The 18513-nt window shown below is 35.5% G+C and overlaps 1 protein-coding gene across 1 annotated transcript in view; it reads left to right on the forward strand.

Annotated features, from left to right (window-relative positions):
* LOC143029588 (zinc finger protein 704-like) overlaps window positions 1-14454 on the forward strand; it is a 202424-nt gene extending 187970 nt beyond the window's left edge. The window contains exons 7-8 of the mRNA XM_076192284.1: window positions 3875-3939; window positions 4250-14454. Of these exons, the coding sequence (XP_076048399.1) occupies window positions 3875-3939; window positions 4250-4423 (239 nt within the window). The 3' untranslated portion in view covers window positions 4424-14454. The remainder of the gene's footprint in view (window positions 1-3874; window positions 3940-4249) is intronic.
* The last annotated feature ends 4059 nt before the right edge of the window (window positions 14455-18513 follow it).

The raw sequence follows: 18513 nt of genomic DNA on the forward strand, positions 1-18513 counted from the left end.
CAGATTTCTTTGCAATTAAAGTCGCCCATCATAACTATTCTTCCTCCGTCTTCCATTATTTTAGTTAATGCTATCTTTGTGTCCTCTAACATACTTTTATGTTCACTCTCCTCCCATGAGGCTGTTTTCGGGGGCACATAATTGATCACAAATTTTCTGCTCTTCTTATCTCGGTCTTCCACTTCTATCATAATCATCTCTACTGTATTCTTTCCATATATGACACCTTTCACGTTTATATCCTTCTTAGTCAGGAACATAACTCCACCCCCTTGTTTTTTCTCTCTGTTTCTAATCCAATAATTGTATGCATCATGTCCTACACTGTTGGGTGGTAGTGGGCCTTTTAATTTTGTTTCTACAATTCCCATTATGTCCGGTTCTTTTTCTTTCAAATAATCATTCAGTTCATTCAATCCTGTTATCAATCCATCTATATTTGTGTAAGCCGCTCTTAGTTTTCTGCCACTTCCATTGTGTTCTCTGTTTCCCTTATGTTTTTCTTTTGTATGTCGAACTGCTTTATTTTCATGTTCACTACTCTCCAATAGAATCTCTCTTTCTCTGACTCCGTTCTGTTCTCGTTTTTTGCCTTAGCTTCAAGTCTTTTCTGCTTTTCTGCCTCTCTTTCCTCCTTATTCATTTCTCTTTTTATCCATACCTTTTTATATTGATCATTTGTTGCTAGTTTCCCTGTTTTGGATAGAATTTTCTCTGCCGTTGTTTGTGACCTGAATTTAATCTTAATTGGTCTGGTCTTATCTGTACTATATTTTCCGAGTCTGAATTTTTCCTCAATTTCCTTTATAATTTCTGGTTCATCTTCCTGGACTAATTTTAATAAACTGCTTACTCTTTCATTTTCCTCCTTGATTCTTGCGGTTCTATCTGGGTTATGTTTCTCTTCCATTCCTAATATAATTATACATTTCTTTTTGTCAGCTAATTCTCTTACTATATTCTCCTGTCTCATCACTTTAATAACTGAGTCTTCATTATGTTCTTTCAATTGCTGTTTGACTATGTCAGTGAATGAAACCTTATTCCCTTCTTGGGTTGTTCTCCAATTTTTAGCTTCTTTAGCTATTGTCTCTCTGTTTTCATTACTATTCTTCTTCAATTTCTCATTCTCCTCCTTTACATTTCTTAACTGTCTTTTTAGGTCCTCTATTTCATCAGTTAAGTTTCTGTTTGCCTTCTCTAGTTGTTCCAACCTTTCAATTCTCTGGAAAATGGAGTCAACATTACCTAACCTACGTTCCAAGTCCTCGATCACCTTATCAACTCTCTCCTCTAGTCTTATCAGTCGGGGGTGGGGGTTGTGTCCCCCCCACCCTCTTTAAATCCCTGGAACATATTCTCGTCACTTTCTATTGTATTGCTCCTCTCTATACTTCTAATCTTTACATTTTTATTAGACATTTCATCATCGCTCAGTCTTTTGTTTACCTTTCGCTTGTCTGGCTGGGCCAAGTCTACTCCCTCCTCATTTCCTTCCATTTCCCTCAGTAATCCCTCCCCTTTTCCTCTTTCCCTACTTTCCCACTACTCCACGAGCAATTTCCCCCCCACCCTGTAAAAACACTAGGCACTTCTCTTTGCGTTGGGATCCACAGACTTCAGTTTTCTTCAGAACGTCATCCAAGCCGTCCATTCGCTGAAGTGTGTGTGTGTATGTGTGTGTCATCAGCATAGGTGAGCAATTTGGTGTTATGGTCTGGATTTGGTATGGGAAGATCATTTGTGAAGAGGTTGAATAATGCAAGTGAGAGTGTTGCTCCCAGGAGGGACTCCATTGTACATACATACATATACCAATGACTTTTTCCCCCATACAAGGGAGGTAGTCAAAGTCAAAGGCATAAATGTACTCCTACTCATTTCATCCCCAAATACTCCACTTACATTCACCACCCCTCCCTCCCTCCCTCCCTCCCTCCCTCTTTTCTTGGCTCCTGGATGACAGGTCATCCCTGCATCTTGCCCACTACCCTGGGTCAAAAGCAATGTAGCAAGACACAAGGGAGTTAGCCAAAAAAACAAAGGCATAAAAACCATTCCCACCCATTCCATCCCCAACATACTTCACTCCCCTCCAACCTCCTCCCTACTTCTTGTCTTGGCACCTCCTGGATGACGAGTCTTTCCTGCATCTTGTCCACTGCCCTGGGTCAGAAGCAGTGTTGCAAAACACAGCACATCCACAGTAAGGCTGCTACATTAAATCTGCAGCCCCCCCCCCCTCTCCGTCCCCTCATGTAGAAAAGGAGAAGACCGAGAATCCCATCGGGCTGCATCAATGTATTTCTCATACATACTCCCTCACCCCCATCCCCCACCCACTCCCCCTCATGCATCACAGCATCATCCATACACAACCATTCTCCATTCTCCATTCTCCATTCACCCCTATCTTCTGTCCTCTCCCATCCATCCTTGAGAGACATTCCCATTTTTCCCAATCCCCCTTTATTTACCCCATCCATCCATCCCATCCTAGGTCGCCCCCTTATGTTCACTACTTTCATCTCTGCCTCCCACACATCTTTTACTAGTCTTTCATCACTCATTCTCTCCATGTGTCAAAACCATCCCAATACTCTTTCATCAACTCTACTTCCCAACTCCCTTGCCACCCCCTTGTAACTCTTGTTTTCCACTCCTTGGAGTGTAACTTTTCTTTTCCCCTGTGGTAGAGGTTGAAAAGAATTCTGTAACTATGATTCACAGGTGAATCATAAAAGGCAACAAAGTTGGATGGAGTGATGGGATTAGGTATCCTACTCTCTGTATACTTATCCTACAAGAAGTCAAGGGATAAGAGGGTCTAGGAAATTTCCAACCAGAATCCATAAATTTGGGTTATCAAATGTGTTTTAGTGGTACAGATGAGAGTAAAAGGAAGAAATAGGCAGTATGTTTGTGAAAAACAAGATGGATGTGTTAGTGTGAAATGAAACTAAGTTGAAAGGTAGGGGTGATTTTGAGGGGAAAAAAAGCCATATATACATATGTACAGGATCATTTGGCCAGGCTACTAGAATGTTACCCTATTGATCCTCCTTCCATGCCTCTCTTTGACCAAATACCTTTTATAAAGTAAAGTTGTTAACCGTAGATGCCCGTCTTTTCAAGTATGCTTTGTATTATGCACAATAGATATATGGATGGTATGTATGCTGACCTTAACCGTGGGCCCTCTGGAGTTTAGGGAAAATGAAGAATTAGTATTAGAGGTGAAGGGAAGGATAGTAGAGTTAAAACTGATTAAGCATTCCCATATGAGTTGGGATTAGGCTTCAATCATAAAAGAATGTGTGACTGAGCCATAGAATTACCTCTGAAGTCTCTAAAACTTTATTGCCTAAACTTAGTTACCTCATACAGTGGGAAAGGGGACAAAGATGACAATTCATCTTTGGATGTATGTTTATTCAATAGAAAAAGAAGTTGTTGTGTTGCTAATCCTTTCTGTTTAACAATTGGATGAATTATCCTGTAAAAAAGGAAATCCTTTATTGATGAAACTTTCTTCAATAGTTTTTGTTTGTATTGTTTTGAAAAATTCATGTTGCTTGGTCTAAGCACATACTAATGTGATACAGACATGACATATCACTAAACAGTTTGATTGTGACAGGGAATATTGTAGTCAACCATAGATGGTCTGCTCTCATTTTTTTTTATATAAAGGATGAAATCTTTTCATTCCTCTACTGTTTTAGGAAGTAAACAGATTGCGAAAGTAGAATGACAATAATAAGTCTGTCACAAAAAACATATGCATGGAAGGTATACAGACATGTGACCCTTGTATTGAGACATATCTACATTATTTTGGGTAAATCTGAATAATTATATTATGGCTTTTCAGATCCTGAGTATCGCCGCCAGGGTACAACATTGTCAAGTTCGTGGCCACGTTCCTCAGGTTATATGGTATGTATACTTGTTTGATTTCAGTCCTTTTCAACCTGGTAACATGTTTTTAAATATTGTTCAGGTGGACACTGGACAAGCTGTTCAGCTGAGAGCTAGACTTATGTTGAAGTTAGATTTAAGACCTCAGGCTAGGGTCCACCTCCCAGCTGAATGAAAATTGCCTGGTGCTAGAACAAATGTTATGGTGTATACCACTGTAATGAAAAGATTAATATGATGTTATGCAGGAAGTTGATACTTGATGAATTATTTCATTCTGTTATTTATTATTTATTTATTTTATTTTATTTTTTCTAACCACTTGCAGGGTCTGGGCAAAATGAAGGCCAGAGTGAGCTCCTCCCCAAAAGCATCCCCAGGGGGGCGTGGGAAGAGGAATGGTGAGAGTCGCAAATGTCGCAAGGTGTATGGCATGGAACAACGTGACTTGTGGTGCACACAGTGCAAGTGGAAGAAAGCCTGCACACGATTTGGCGAGTGAATGCTCTGGGCTAAATCACAGCCAGGACATCAAGGGATGTTTCGGTACTGCCATTAGTTTTTCACTCAATAGATTTGGAGACATCCAAATGTAGAGGTTTTCTTAGCATAAGAAAATCTTTTCATTGTGAATGTGTACAAGTTTGGTGGTTTTATTAGAATCACGTTTGCTTTAGATTGGTGAGTGTGTGTGTGAGGCTACCCCTATGTCAGCCTGGCTTTAATGCTATAGAGGAACAGCATCAACTCACCGCCCTCAGTCTAATTAAGATGAGCAAATATAGTGATAGTGGTGATAATGTACTGATAAAATTATGTTGGAAGCCCACTGAAGTATTTTTGTGGGTTTGTCAGTAATAGATGTATTGGTGCCATCATCCCATTTTGGCATATTTGAATATCACTGATATTGTGCCACTTGCTAAGCTGGTATGGAAGAGATTTAAGTGTTTAAGAGCAGAAAGTTGATTGTTGTGCTTCCTACCACAATCATTGTCTGGTGACAAATATATTAATGATAAGTAACAAATTACCCTATAAGACAAGCAACGCATATGCATTCTGTACAAACTTATGCCGATCCACACAAACCCTTGATGCAATACATGTCTCCTTTAGCCCTACTTTCTCATTGAATTTTGTGAACACTGAATCTTGATCAGAGGCAGCACCCTCAAGTGATGTCATAAGAAAGTGTGAATGTCCAAGGTAGATAGCTGCATTGCAATGATTTACAGATTCCACAGTTCATTCATAAGGGTGTCATGGAATGAGTTGAAGACTCAAGTAATTGTGTTTTTTTTTCCATAACATTGAGCCATGACAGGATGATTTATTTTCATGAGGGACCATAATCGCAATCCAGAGATGCACAATAGAAATGAGAAACACCAAGTCTTGTTATGTTTTTTTTTTCTCTCTCTTTTATTATTATTATTATTGTTATTATTATCATTATTGTTATTATTATTATTATTATTGTTATTATTATTATTTTATTATCATTATATTATTATTTTTCTTAATTGTCCCAAGGTAAGGTGAGTGTTGCTGCAGTGTTTTGTACACACAGGTGTGTACAGGCTGGTTGATACATATACAAAGCTCTAGCTATAATGTAAGCAGAATAGAAGTTAAAAGTGCCTTTGGTGTTAAAGAATCTCATTTTCAAGACATAGTTGGTCAATCCTTTTATTTAAATTCTTTTCATAACTTCTAATCTGCTCAATTTTTACTCTGCTTGTTCATTTTAACAACTACCACAGAGAGGAAAACAAAACAAAACATTTAGACCTCTAATCATGGTTTGAATACAGTACTACAGAGCTGCAGGGGCTCAAGGCTTGGACCATCAGGGAGAATCACAGCTCATTGCTCATAAAGTCACTGTTCAGAATCCTGAGAGCTGCACCCAGAGTCTCACAAAGTGGCAGCACATTCAGGATTGAGCAGATTTGTCCTTTAAGTGTGGTGTAATCAGGGAAAATGGATCCCTTTCTATGTTTGGTGTGTTTGGGTTCTCTAGATGGTGTAGGAGTGCAGTTCCATTTCTTTCCCTTTGTTGTATAGTTGAAATTACAAATCCTTTTATTGTGTGTGTTTTTATTCTAATTTTATGTATATATTATTTTCTTTCTTCTTCACATTATAGTATGGTTAGGGTTATGATCCCTTTCCCAATGTTATAGGATTAGAGCTGCTAAGTCTTTTCTCCCATTCTTTTTTCCACTTCTTGTTTTTGTCATAACAATGATTCTTTGATAGAATTTGGCTATGAACCTGTTGCTTATAGCAAAGGATTTGACTTGAATTCTGTCAGTGAAATTGCAGGTTCATGCAGCATTAGATATGTAACCACTAAATAAAGAACAGCACATGTCCAAGATGATTATTGTAATTATTCATAAATCATTTGTGGTATATTTACTTTGTCATTTCAAATAAATTGGGATAGATGAGCCATTTCAAATAATCATTTATACTCAGTTAAATTGTATTCATAGGAAGAATAACTAACAATTAATTGGAAGAAATGCTTTACTTTAGAAATGTCGAGGCAGCTTTGTAGTACCAGGAATAGATGCTATAATTTCTACAGTTGGACAAGTGCTGTTTTTATTTGGCTGGCACATTAGTTGTGCTTTCTTATTTGATATATGCATTCTGTCTTCCTTCAACAAACCACAAAAAGTGAATGAATATTGGGGATCTTTTGAAGTGGTACAAGCAACAGTCACTTCAGTCTTAATTATTGATCTCTGTATATTATTTTGGCATAATATGCAGATTTGGAAAAGAGAATTTATATCCATAAATGTTATAGTCATGGTCCTTGGATATCATGTGGTTTTAGGAAGCTAAGTATGTTTTTCTGCCTAAGGACATATTACACTAATTTAAGAAAGTTTGTAATGATGCATTTGTGGTAATTGAAGCTACATGGGAGAATTAAATATGATGGAATAATATTTCATGTGCCATGTAATCATGTCATAGGGGGAAGTTAGTGACCTGAATTGTTGGGGCAGCATGGAAACTGAGATCAGCTGAAATTACTTTTTGCTATTTGTTTGTACTGAAGAAGTTTTGGGCATAAGTATGGTATGCCATGATAATGTAAGCAAGATTGAATTAAGAATCTTATCTAGAATGATAATTGTGTTTGTGGACAAAACTTTGTTACATTTTTAGGTCAATTTCAGCTGTGCTGTGGAAATCTGTCCCATACCCTTTCTGAAGCGTTACAGAAATATCTCTTTATCTAGTGTTATTATTTTACATTTTGATGGATTTGTTGATGAATTGGAATGTATCATAAAGTAGGCTTTTAGTAGAAATTTTGATATATGATAGATGCATAAAATACTTCTCAGTTCTATTGCATGTTTATTTGTTGTTAGCAGTTTTTAAATGCTTTTATATACACTGTCAAAGAATGCATCATAAGCTGATGCAAGTACATACATAATGTACTCATACCAAAAGGCATTTTCACCCATATATGGAGGGTAGTTAAATCAAAGCATGCACCCACCCAACACCCATCCCATACCTGAACTTAGGTAAAAAATAGCACGGTAAAAATAGCAAAGGTAAAAATGACACAAATAAAAAAAAATAGGTAAAAATGGCACAATAAGTAAGATTTCCTCCAGAACTTTGGAAGGTACATTGGGACAGCTTGATAAACTTTGGGACACACATTGGGACAACTTGATGAACTTTGGAATGTACATCACATATATATATATATGTTATTGTTTTTTCATAAATTTTAAACATATTAATCTATATTAATAAAGGGAGGTAAAAAATATATATATATATATATTTTTGCCAATATCAAAACAAAAGATAAATAAATTATGCAGACTTTAATCTACTTCTTTTGCCAATAATGTATATTTCAATAAGCATATTGTGCCATTTTTACCCATTTTTTTTACATATGCCATTTTTACCTGTGCCATTATTACAATTTACCCCATACCCATCAAAAAATCCATTACATCCTGGTAGTGTAATTCTCTAAATCAGGAGGAATGCATTATGGTTATCAAATTAATGTTTATTACTTGTACCTAAATGACTTCAAGGCAAAGTAGATACAATAATAAATATGAAACGGATAACCATAACACATTCCTCCTTATTTATAGAACTGCACTAGAGGGATGTGCAGGAGCAGACAATCCTGTTCCCTAGAATTAAACATATTGTTCATTGCCATTCCAGCCCTACCCAGCAGAAAATAAGCATCTATGATGCTTCAAGTTTTTTTGTAAGATGTAAAAGCATTTACATGCTATGGTTGATGAATATGATCAAGTTTGTATCTAGTGTTGCAATGCATTTCTCATTATTGAATGCAAAATATTATACAGAAAGATACAAAGACATGAACATAGTCATAGGTGTTATCTGGTATTAATCAATCAGTCAGTCTGTTGCCCCTTGTCTCTCTTGTAGAAAGATGTTATCTCTGATATCTGATATTAGAATACAAACCAAATATAGATAAAAGAAAACAGTGTCATAGTCTCAGGATGGAAAAAGGACTATATCAATGATAGTGAAAGGGAAGAATGAATTGAGCATTGTCAGAGAAATCATAGCAGTTGTGGGAAGTGACTGCTGTGCACAAGATAAAATCAAAGAATTAGGTTGGATAGATATGAAAATGGGGGCCCACCCACTTAAAAATAAGCTCAGGTCACATGGTATGGTAAATGAAGTACTCAATATGATATGGAAATAAGCAGATAAGGAACATTTTTGAAATATGTGGATAAGGAGACACATGGTTGAGGAAGAGAGAACAGAAGTAAGAAAGCTAGTAAAAGGAATCAGGGGGAAAATTAGAACAAGAAAAAAACAAAAGTTTATTGAGGAAGTTTTAGATCAAAAACTGATGAAATTGCATTGAAAGAGAGAATAATAGATAAAGCCAGGACAGGAAACATTGGAAAGAAACTAAAAGTAGAACACAAATCATATAACGAAATACAGTATCAGAAAAAACTGGAACTGCTCTTGCTAGAAAAAATGATAAGTGACATGATCGCTGTGTTCAGATCAATGAAAAGGGTTGACAAAATTGACAAGTCTTTATTTGGATTTCAGACAGAACGATGGCAAAAAAATATTGAGGGTGGGGGCAATGAAAAACAAGGTGTCTGAATGATATCAGGTAACCTAGCCTGCCATACAGATACGTGTTTTTTTTTTAACATCCTGTAAGAACAAATAATTGAATAAAAAAAGTAAATCTAAAGGCAAGTTTGATAAATAGACAGACAGGACCCAATGAGTTTAGCTCTTTTCCTGTATAATTATGTAAATGCCTGTATTTATTCACCCACACAATTGTAGAATTTTGATATCTTAAAGTAAATGTCAGCTGTTTTGACTAAGCCAGCTAATTTTGTAAAGTATATAAAAAGAAAATATTTTTGTTTTGTTGCTCGCCATGTTTACTTATTTCTCAGATTTCAATGTAATGTACAAAAAACTACTGAGTAGTATTTCTGTAACTTTTTGAAATGGGTAGTGGAGTGTTTCAGGCCATTAATTTGATGAAGTGATATTGTGAATGAATTATATGTGGTAAACATATACAACAACTTATGGTTGTGACTTGCTTGCATTGCCTGTTCCTGCAAGTCAGTGTAATTTGTTTCCTTGTCCAGCATGGTTAAAACAGCTGATGACATGTACATCCTTTCCCTTGTAGCAAGGCAGTGTTCCTTAGAACTGGTAAATATGAAATTACTATCAGCATGAATTATAGAGATCCCATTTGCTCAGTGGTTAGTATGCTGATCTGGTAAGCATGTGGTCATGCTCACTTTTGTTTGAATCCCCTGCTGGCTTCTCAAATGTTTGGCATGTTGGAAAATGAGTCCATTTCCTCATTCTGTCATTAGGACTATGAAATGCTGTTGTTTCATACTTTATGGGCTTATGTAGCCTGGAAAAGGTGTGCATTTCATGGAAATACACGGATGATTTTATTCTGTATTGTAATTAGTCTCAAAAGTCTATTTATATACATACCAAGGACTTCTTCCTCCCTATAGGGGGATAGCCAAGTCAGAGATATGCACCCACTCCCATCCACCATCATTGTTTCCCTCTTATCTTAGCTTTTCCAGCTTTGCTCGGGTGAACCATGGCTCACACAAGCAAAAGCAAGAAAAAGCTAAGATAAGAGGGAAACAAGGATGGTGGATGGGAGTGAGTGTATGCCTTTAACTTGGCTAGCTCCCTTTTAAAGGGGAAGAATCCCATGGCATATAGATAGATAGTCTCAAAAGTCAATTGGCAACAAAAAAAGCCTGCTTAAGGGGATGATATGCAATACAGTTTATGGAGGCATTACTTTTAATGATGTTTATTTTATGTTCTCATCAGTTTTATTTTCATAGATCCTTAACATTCATGAATACCAAGTACATTAAACATTTCAGAGGCTAAGAAGTGCTCATTTCATATTTAGATGAAGAAGAAGCAACACTTGAAAGATATCTCATGGAATTAGTTTTATTTATAGCTACATAGATTAGACTCGGACTTGGTGGTTTTAGTGTTGAAATACCTCAGCTGGACTACTTTAAATTTTGATGTGTATAGCAGCAGACATCTAATGAACTCATGAATTTTGTTTCAGTCTGGCTGAATGAACTCTTGTCAAGTGTTGGTAGTTATTCTTCAGTTTGTGCTTTAAAGGGAATACAAAGCCTTGATCTCTCAATAATGTTTTATATATAGTGTTTATTTTATACAAAGGTTTTATGATAGAGTTAATATATTACGAAGGCTCTCTGGTGCTAATGTTGCCATACTGAAGTTAGAAATAGCACTGCTGAAGATTGGAAATCACATCACCTTCTTTAATATATGGCTAAAACATTAGGCCTGGGTTGACCTACTGGTGATAATTTTATATACCTTATATACAATATTATAATAGGTAATTGACTTAATTTGTTGAAAAAGTAGTTGTTTTTTTAGTATTCTTTGACAATATATTTCTTTTCAATAAAATCAGAAAGTTCTGTACTTGTAAAGATATGTACAGGTAACAGTTGCAGGGATAACAGAATAATTGTTGCATTTATTTCTCAACAAGTCCTTGTTATTAGAAGAATTGGATGCAGTATACACATGTATAGAGCTGTTAGGAGTGCCTGACATCAACTCCCATATCTAATAGTAGTAGTTTGAATTACAAAAATCTGGATTGGGAAACTGATAAAAGTTTATATGCATTACATGATCACTTTTTCTTATATATATGTGTGTGTGTATATATATATATATATATATATATATATATATATATATATATATATATATATATATATATATATATATATATATATATATATCAATACATACATATATACACAGTCAAGGTGGGTGACCATATAGCCATTTTGGTGTTTGGTGCACCTCACTTCAATGACTTTCTCTAAGCAAGGAACACAGTTTGGATGTAGTAGTGTTTTTATGGTAGTCCATTATTATGTGTATGATACATTACTATGATACATGGCACTGATGGGCTCTCCATGATATATTGTCAGTGTATTGTTTCCTTCAGTTATCTTTTTGAGAAACTGGCAAGTAGGTGAGAAAAATATGTGCAAACCTATATTATATATGTTTCTTAATATAAATTTGTCAACCACCAATTTTCCAGTTTATAATAGGATGAATTTTAGAAACAGTATGTTTAGATATCATGGATAGTATATTGTTGCAGTGGTTATATACTGCTTCTGCATTGTTCAATAATGGACAACTGTAACAATCTTAACCAGTGCTTTTCAGTAACAGAAAAAAGTGGTACAGCAAATACTATACTAACTGTAATGTTACCTATTTTGCTGTGCATTAGAAAATAAGTATATAATGTATATGCAGTTGACCAGATCATTTTGTCCCACTCTGAGCAAGTGGAGTTATTCCATTACTGCACATGAAGGAAGCAGTGAATATTGGGGTATCTGCAGCTACCCATCAAATGTATATGTAAATATGTGTATGTACATGTGTGTATATATAAAGTATATATGGCAAAGGATAAGGAGGGCTCCCATTTAATTGTATGCTACTTGAAGTGTATGTATGAGAGGATGGTGGTGCAGTTGTGACTGTTGGGTTAATTTTAAATAGGAGCCCTCTTAAGCAGGGAATAAGGGAGAGTTTTTTCTTCATCTTCAATTTCTTCTTTGGGAGGTGAAATATTAATATATTTATGTACAGTATATCCATTAAATAAAATTAGTTTATAAAAAGAAAAAGATGTTTTGAAAACTGGAATATTGGTAGGGTATGTGGCACAGGTTTGCATGAAAATTAAGGTTTTTACACAAACAAGAGCAAGTAGATCAAGATGGTTACGTTGTAATAGATATAGACTGGGTAGTAAAACAAGAACTAGTATAAAACCAGAATTGAATATGAAGGGAAAGACCAAGAATAAGATGGGTTTGTTATATCATAAAACAAAAGAAACGAGTTTGAAGAGGATCTGTTGGAGATGGAGACGTTGAAAAGAGCAGAAAATAGAGAGACATGGACTAAATGGAACTGGATAATTGTATACTCACATTTTTGGTCAAAGGCCTCATATTATTCTAATCGGGAGTGTGATATGAAATAAATTGTGTATTCAATTTATGGTGCATAGAATGATTCATTATTTATGAAGGAAAAGGGGAATGGGATGTACTTCACCACAAATAATAATTTGTTGTTTTGAGAGCTGAAAAGTAATTCTGTCAAATGACATAAGCTACAAATGAGGTGATTCAGTAAACTCTTCCATACTTGAGGTGAATGTGATTTTCTTTCTACATATGAAAGCCTCAGTCCCCCAATACAAGGGGAGATGACAAAAATCAAAGCAGATCCCCACTTCACCATCCATCCCATCTTAGCACCTTAGAAATGAAGTGTCACCTGCTCCTGCTTCACTTAGAGATGTTTTCTTTCTAGGGAACTTGAGGAGAAAAATAATGGCTCATTTTTATTTTCAAGGATTCCTGGTAGAGAACTCCAGGTACATAGATTATAAAAAGCACCTGAGACAATTACACTACTTTTCACATTCCCCAAACCTGGAATCCCTTCATGAGGTTCCCTGAGAATGCAGCTGCAAGCCTACTCTCCAAGATTGAAGTTACATGTAAATTCAGTATTTCCATTCTGGGAAGCCACAAAAAAGATAGATATAAACCCCATACAATTGGAAACATGGATGTTATATCTTCTTAGTTATAGTTTCAAGTACTACACGTCTTTTTGATTCCCAGTAGTGACTGTTCTTACCCTAATGGTCCAGATGCACAGGGCAAAGGTGATGGCTTTGGCTATAGCTATGTACCTCCAGGTGTATGTTCCTCACCCTATACTGTATATATACACATCACATAATTGTCCTGTGATAGATGACAGTGATGCTCACCACCCAACTTCCATGCAGTGGGAAGTGAGAAACCCCAGTAAGGGCAAATCCCTGCCAGTTGTGGCTAGCCGCTGTTTTATATACATACACACATACACACTATACATGATTTTAAGAAAGAACTGGATGCAGAAAGATACAATTGCAGGTCACTACGAGTAGGGAAAGAGGAAATAGTGAGTGCTAAAACTATACATGACTTTAAGAAAAAACTGGATGCGGAAAGATACAATGGTGGGTCACTACGAGCATAGCTCTTCTCCTGCAAAATATAACTAGGTAAATACACACACACACACACACACACACACACACACATGTATAAAAAAACTTGAAAGAATACAAAGAGCAATTACAAAACTGGCACCAACACTCTCAAAACTATCATATGAAGAGAGACTACAAAAACTTAAACTACAGACACTAGAGCAAAGAAGAGAGAGAGGAGATTTGATAGCTATTTACAGAATCATGAAAGGCATAGAAATTACTGATAGAGAGAATCTGATAAAATGGGATGACAGAAATACAAGAGGACACGGAAAGAAAATAAAAAAAGACAGCTATAGAAGAGATTTTAAAAAGAACAGCTTTCCTCACAGAGCAATAGACAGTTGGAACAAGTTAGATGAGAAAGTGGTGTGTGCAAAAACAATACATGAATTTAAAAATAGTTTAGATAAAATGAGATATGAAGACGGGACCCCACGAGCATAGCTCCCCTTCCCGTAAAATACAACTAGGTAAATACAACTAGGTAAATACACACACACACACACACACACACACACTTCAACGAATGGACGGCTTAGAAGACGTTCTGAAGAAAAGTGAAGTCTGTGGATCCCAACGCAAAGAGAAGTGCCTAGTGTTTTTGCAGGGTGGGGGGGAAATTGCTCGTGGAGTAGTGGGAACGTAGGGAAAGAGGAAAAGGGGAGGGATTACTGAGGGAAATGGAAGGAAATGAGGAGGGAGTAGACTTTGACCAGCCAGACAAGCGGAAGGTAAACAAAAGACTTAGCGAGGATCAAATGTCTAATAAAAATGTAAAGATTAGAAGTATAGAGAGGAGCAATACAGAAGAAATTGATAAGGTGATCGAGGACTTGGAGCGTAAGTTAGGTAACGTAGACTCCATTTTCCAAAGAATTGAAAGGTTGGAACAACTAGAGAAGGCTAACAGAAACTTAACTGAAGAAATAGAGGACCTAAAAAGACAGTTAGGAAATGTAAAGGAGGAGAATGAGAAATTGAAGAAGAATAGTAATGAAAACAGAGAGAAAATAGCTACAGAAGCTAAAAATTGGAGAATAACTCAAGAAGGGAATAAGGTTTCATTCACTGACATAGTCAAACAGCAATTGAAAGAACATAATGAAGACTCAGTTATTAAAGTGATGAGACAGAAGGAGAATATAGTAAGAGAATTAGCTGACAAAAAGAAATGTATAATTATATTAGGAATGGAAGAGAAACATAACCCAGATAGAACCGCAAGAATCAAGGAGGAAAATGAAAGAGTAAGCAGTTTATTAAAATTAGTCCAGGAAGATGAACCAGAAATTATAAAGGAAATTGAGGAAAAATTCAGACTCGGAAAATATAGTACAGATAAGACCAGACCAATTAAGATTAAATTCAGGTCACAAACAACAGCAGAGAAAATTCTATCCAAGACAGGGAAACTAGCAACAAATGATCAATATAAAAAGGTATGGATAAAAAGAGAAATGAATAAGGAGGAAAGAGAGGCAGAAAAGCAGAAAAGAATTGAAGCTAAGGCAAAAAACGAGGAAAGAACGGAGTCAGAGAAAGAGAGATTCTATTGGAGAGTAGTGAACATGAAAATAAAGCAGTTCGACATACTAAAGAAAAACATAAGGGAAACAGAGAATACAATGGAAGTGGCAGAAAACTAAGAGTGTCTTACACAAATATAGATGGATTGATAACAGGATTGAATGAACTGAATGATTATTTGAAAGAAAAAGAACCGGACATAATGGGAATTGTAGAAACAAAATTAAAAGGCCCACTACCACCCAACAGTGTAGGACATGATACATACAATTATTGGATTAGAAACAGAGAGAAAAAACAAGGGGATGGAGTTATGTTCCTGACTAAGAAGGATATAAACGTGAAAGGTGTCATATATGGAAAGAATACAGTAGAGATGATTATGATAGAAGTGGAAGACCGAGATAAGAAGAGCAGAAAATTTGTGATCAATTATGTGCCTCCGAAAACAGCCTCATGGGAGGAGAGTGAACATAAAAGTATGTTAGAGGACACAAAGATAGCATTAACTAAAATAATGGAAGACGGAGGAAGAATAGTTATGATGGGCGACTTTAATTGCAAAGAAATCTGCTGGGAAGAAATGACAGTAAAGAGTGGTGATGACTCATGGGGAAATGCTCTACTTGAGATGATTACTGACCATTCAATGACACAATGGATACAAGAGAACACTAGGTATAGAAATGAAGAAGAACCATCGAGGCTAGACTTAATAATTACATCTGAACCTAGAATAGTGGACAAGATTGAATATAAAACACCAATAGGTAAAAGTGACCACATATTGATTGAACTGGAACTTAATGAAGAAAAATATATGACAAGAAATGAACAATATAGAAAAGGAAGAATGATGTATGAAAAAACAAACTTTGATAAAATAAGAGAATTCTTCCAACAAGAAAACTGGGAAGAAATATACAAAGAAGAAACAACAGTGGAAGAGAAATGGAATATTTTGACAAAAATTTACAAAAAAGGAGTGGAAAAGTATGTCCCAAGACAAAAACAAGAAAAAGAATATGTAAAATGCTGGTACAACAAAAGTTGTAGGGAGTTAAAGGACAAAAGAGACAAAGCCTGGACCAGATGGAAAAAAGACAGAAGACCTGAAAAATGGAAAATATATACTGGTTATAGAAATGAATATGTACAAAAGTGCAGAGAGGAAAAAAGAAAATATGAAAAAGATGTTATAGAAAAGTGTAAAGATCAACCAAAACTATTCTACAGATTTGTAAACAATAAACTGAAAAACAAACAAGACTTAGAGAAATTAAGACAAGGAGGAGTTGAATACACTGAGGAAATGGAAATGGCAGAAATTATGAACAAACATTTTAAATCAGTGTTTACAAGGGAAAATATACAACCTGAAGAGATTGAGTGGAAGGAAAAAGTCCCCCCTATGGAAGAAATAGAAGTAACAAAGAATGAAATATTGACACACTTGGGTAATTTTGATGTCAGAAAATCGCATGGGCCAGATGAAATAGCAAACTGGATTCTGAAAGAATGCAGGAATGAACTGGCAGACAAAATACATAGCATAATAAGCAGTTCCTTAAAAGAAGGAAAAGTTCCAGAAGATTGGAAAAAAGCAAATATAGTACCTATATATAAAGGAGGAAATAAAGAAGAACCTACCAACTATAGACCAGTCTCTCTAACAAGTACAATAGCAAAAATATGTGAAAGAATTATCAAAAGTAGATGGGTAAAATACTTGGAAAAAAACAACGTACTAAATCCAAGGCAATTTGGATTCAGACAAGGACGATCATGCGTCACCAATTTAATATGTTTCTATTCAAGGCTAATAGATATAATACAAGAAAGAGATGGATGGGCTGATTGTGCATTTCTAGACCTAAAAAAAGCTTTTGACAAAGTACCACATAAGAAGTTGCTTAAGAAATTAGAATATGAAGGAGGAATACAAGGTAAATTGCTAAATTGGATGGAAGACTTTTTGCAAGAAAGAAAAATGAGAGTAGTGATAAGAGATCAGCACTCAAAATGGAATGAAGTAATAAGCGGTGTCCCGCAGGGAACAGTTCTGGCCCCAATAATGTTTGCTATATATATTAATGATATGGATGAAGGAATTGAAAGCTATATGAGCTTCTTTGCAGATGATGCAAAATTACTGAAAAGAGTGAAAACTGAAGAAGATTGTGAATCACTACAGAGAGATCTAAATAAAGTACAAGAATGGAGTAGGAAGTGGGAGATGGAGTTCAATACAAAAAAGTGTAGTATAATGGAATTTGGAAAAAGCAAAAACAGAATAACAGGATCATATAATTTGGGAGAAGAAGGAATAAAAAAAGTAGAAAATGAGAAGGACCTGGGAGTCATTGTTATGAATAATATGTCACCTGAGAAACATATAAATAAGATTTTTGGAGAAACTTATAATTTAATAAGAACAATCAAAGTGGCATTTACATACCTGGATGAAGAAATGGTGAGGAAAATCCTAATCACCCTGATAAGACCAAGATTGGAATATGCAGCAACGATATGGTCACCAAGTACAAAAAAATGTATAAAAAAACTTGAAAGAATACAAAGAGCAATTACAAAACTGGCACCAACACTCTCAAAACTATCATATGAAGAGAGACTACAAAAACTTAAACTACAGACACTAGAGCAAAGAAGAGAGAGAGGAGATTTGATAGCTATTTACAGAATCATGAAAGGCATAGAAATTACTGATAGAGAGAATCTGATAAAATGGGATGACAGAAATACAAGAGGACACGGAAAGAAAATAAAAAAAGACAGCTATAGAAGAGATTTTAAAAAGAACAGCTTTCCTCACAGAGCAATAGACAGTTGGAACAAGTTAGATGAGAAAGTGGTGTGTGCAAAAACAATACATGAATTTAAAAATAGTTTAGATAAAATGAGATATGAAGACGGGACCCCACGAGCATAGCTCCCCTTCCCGTAAAATACAACTAGGTAAATACAACTGGGTAAATACACACATATGAAGAGAGACTAGCAAAACTTGAACTACAGACACTAGAGCAAAGAAGAGAGAGAGGAGATTTGATAGCTATTTACAGAATCGTGAAAGGCATAGAAATTATTGATAGGGAGAATCTGATAAAATGGGATGATAGAAATACAAGAGGACACGGAAAGAAAATCAAGAAAGACAGCTACAGAAGAGATCTGAAAAAGAACAGCTTTCCTCACAGAGTAATAGACATGTGGAACAAGATAGATGAGAAAGTGGTGTGTGCAAAAACAATACATGAATTTAAAAATAGTTTAGATAAAATGAGATATGAAGACAG

This window comes from Oratosquilla oratoria, chromosome 11, assembly GCF_046742065.1.
Source record: "Oratosquilla oratoria isolate Oo_2021 chromosome 11, ASM4674206v1, whole genome shotgun sequence".
NCBI lineage: Eukaryota > Metazoa > Arthropoda > Malacostraca > Stomatopoda > Squillidae > Oratosquilla > Oratosquilla oratoria.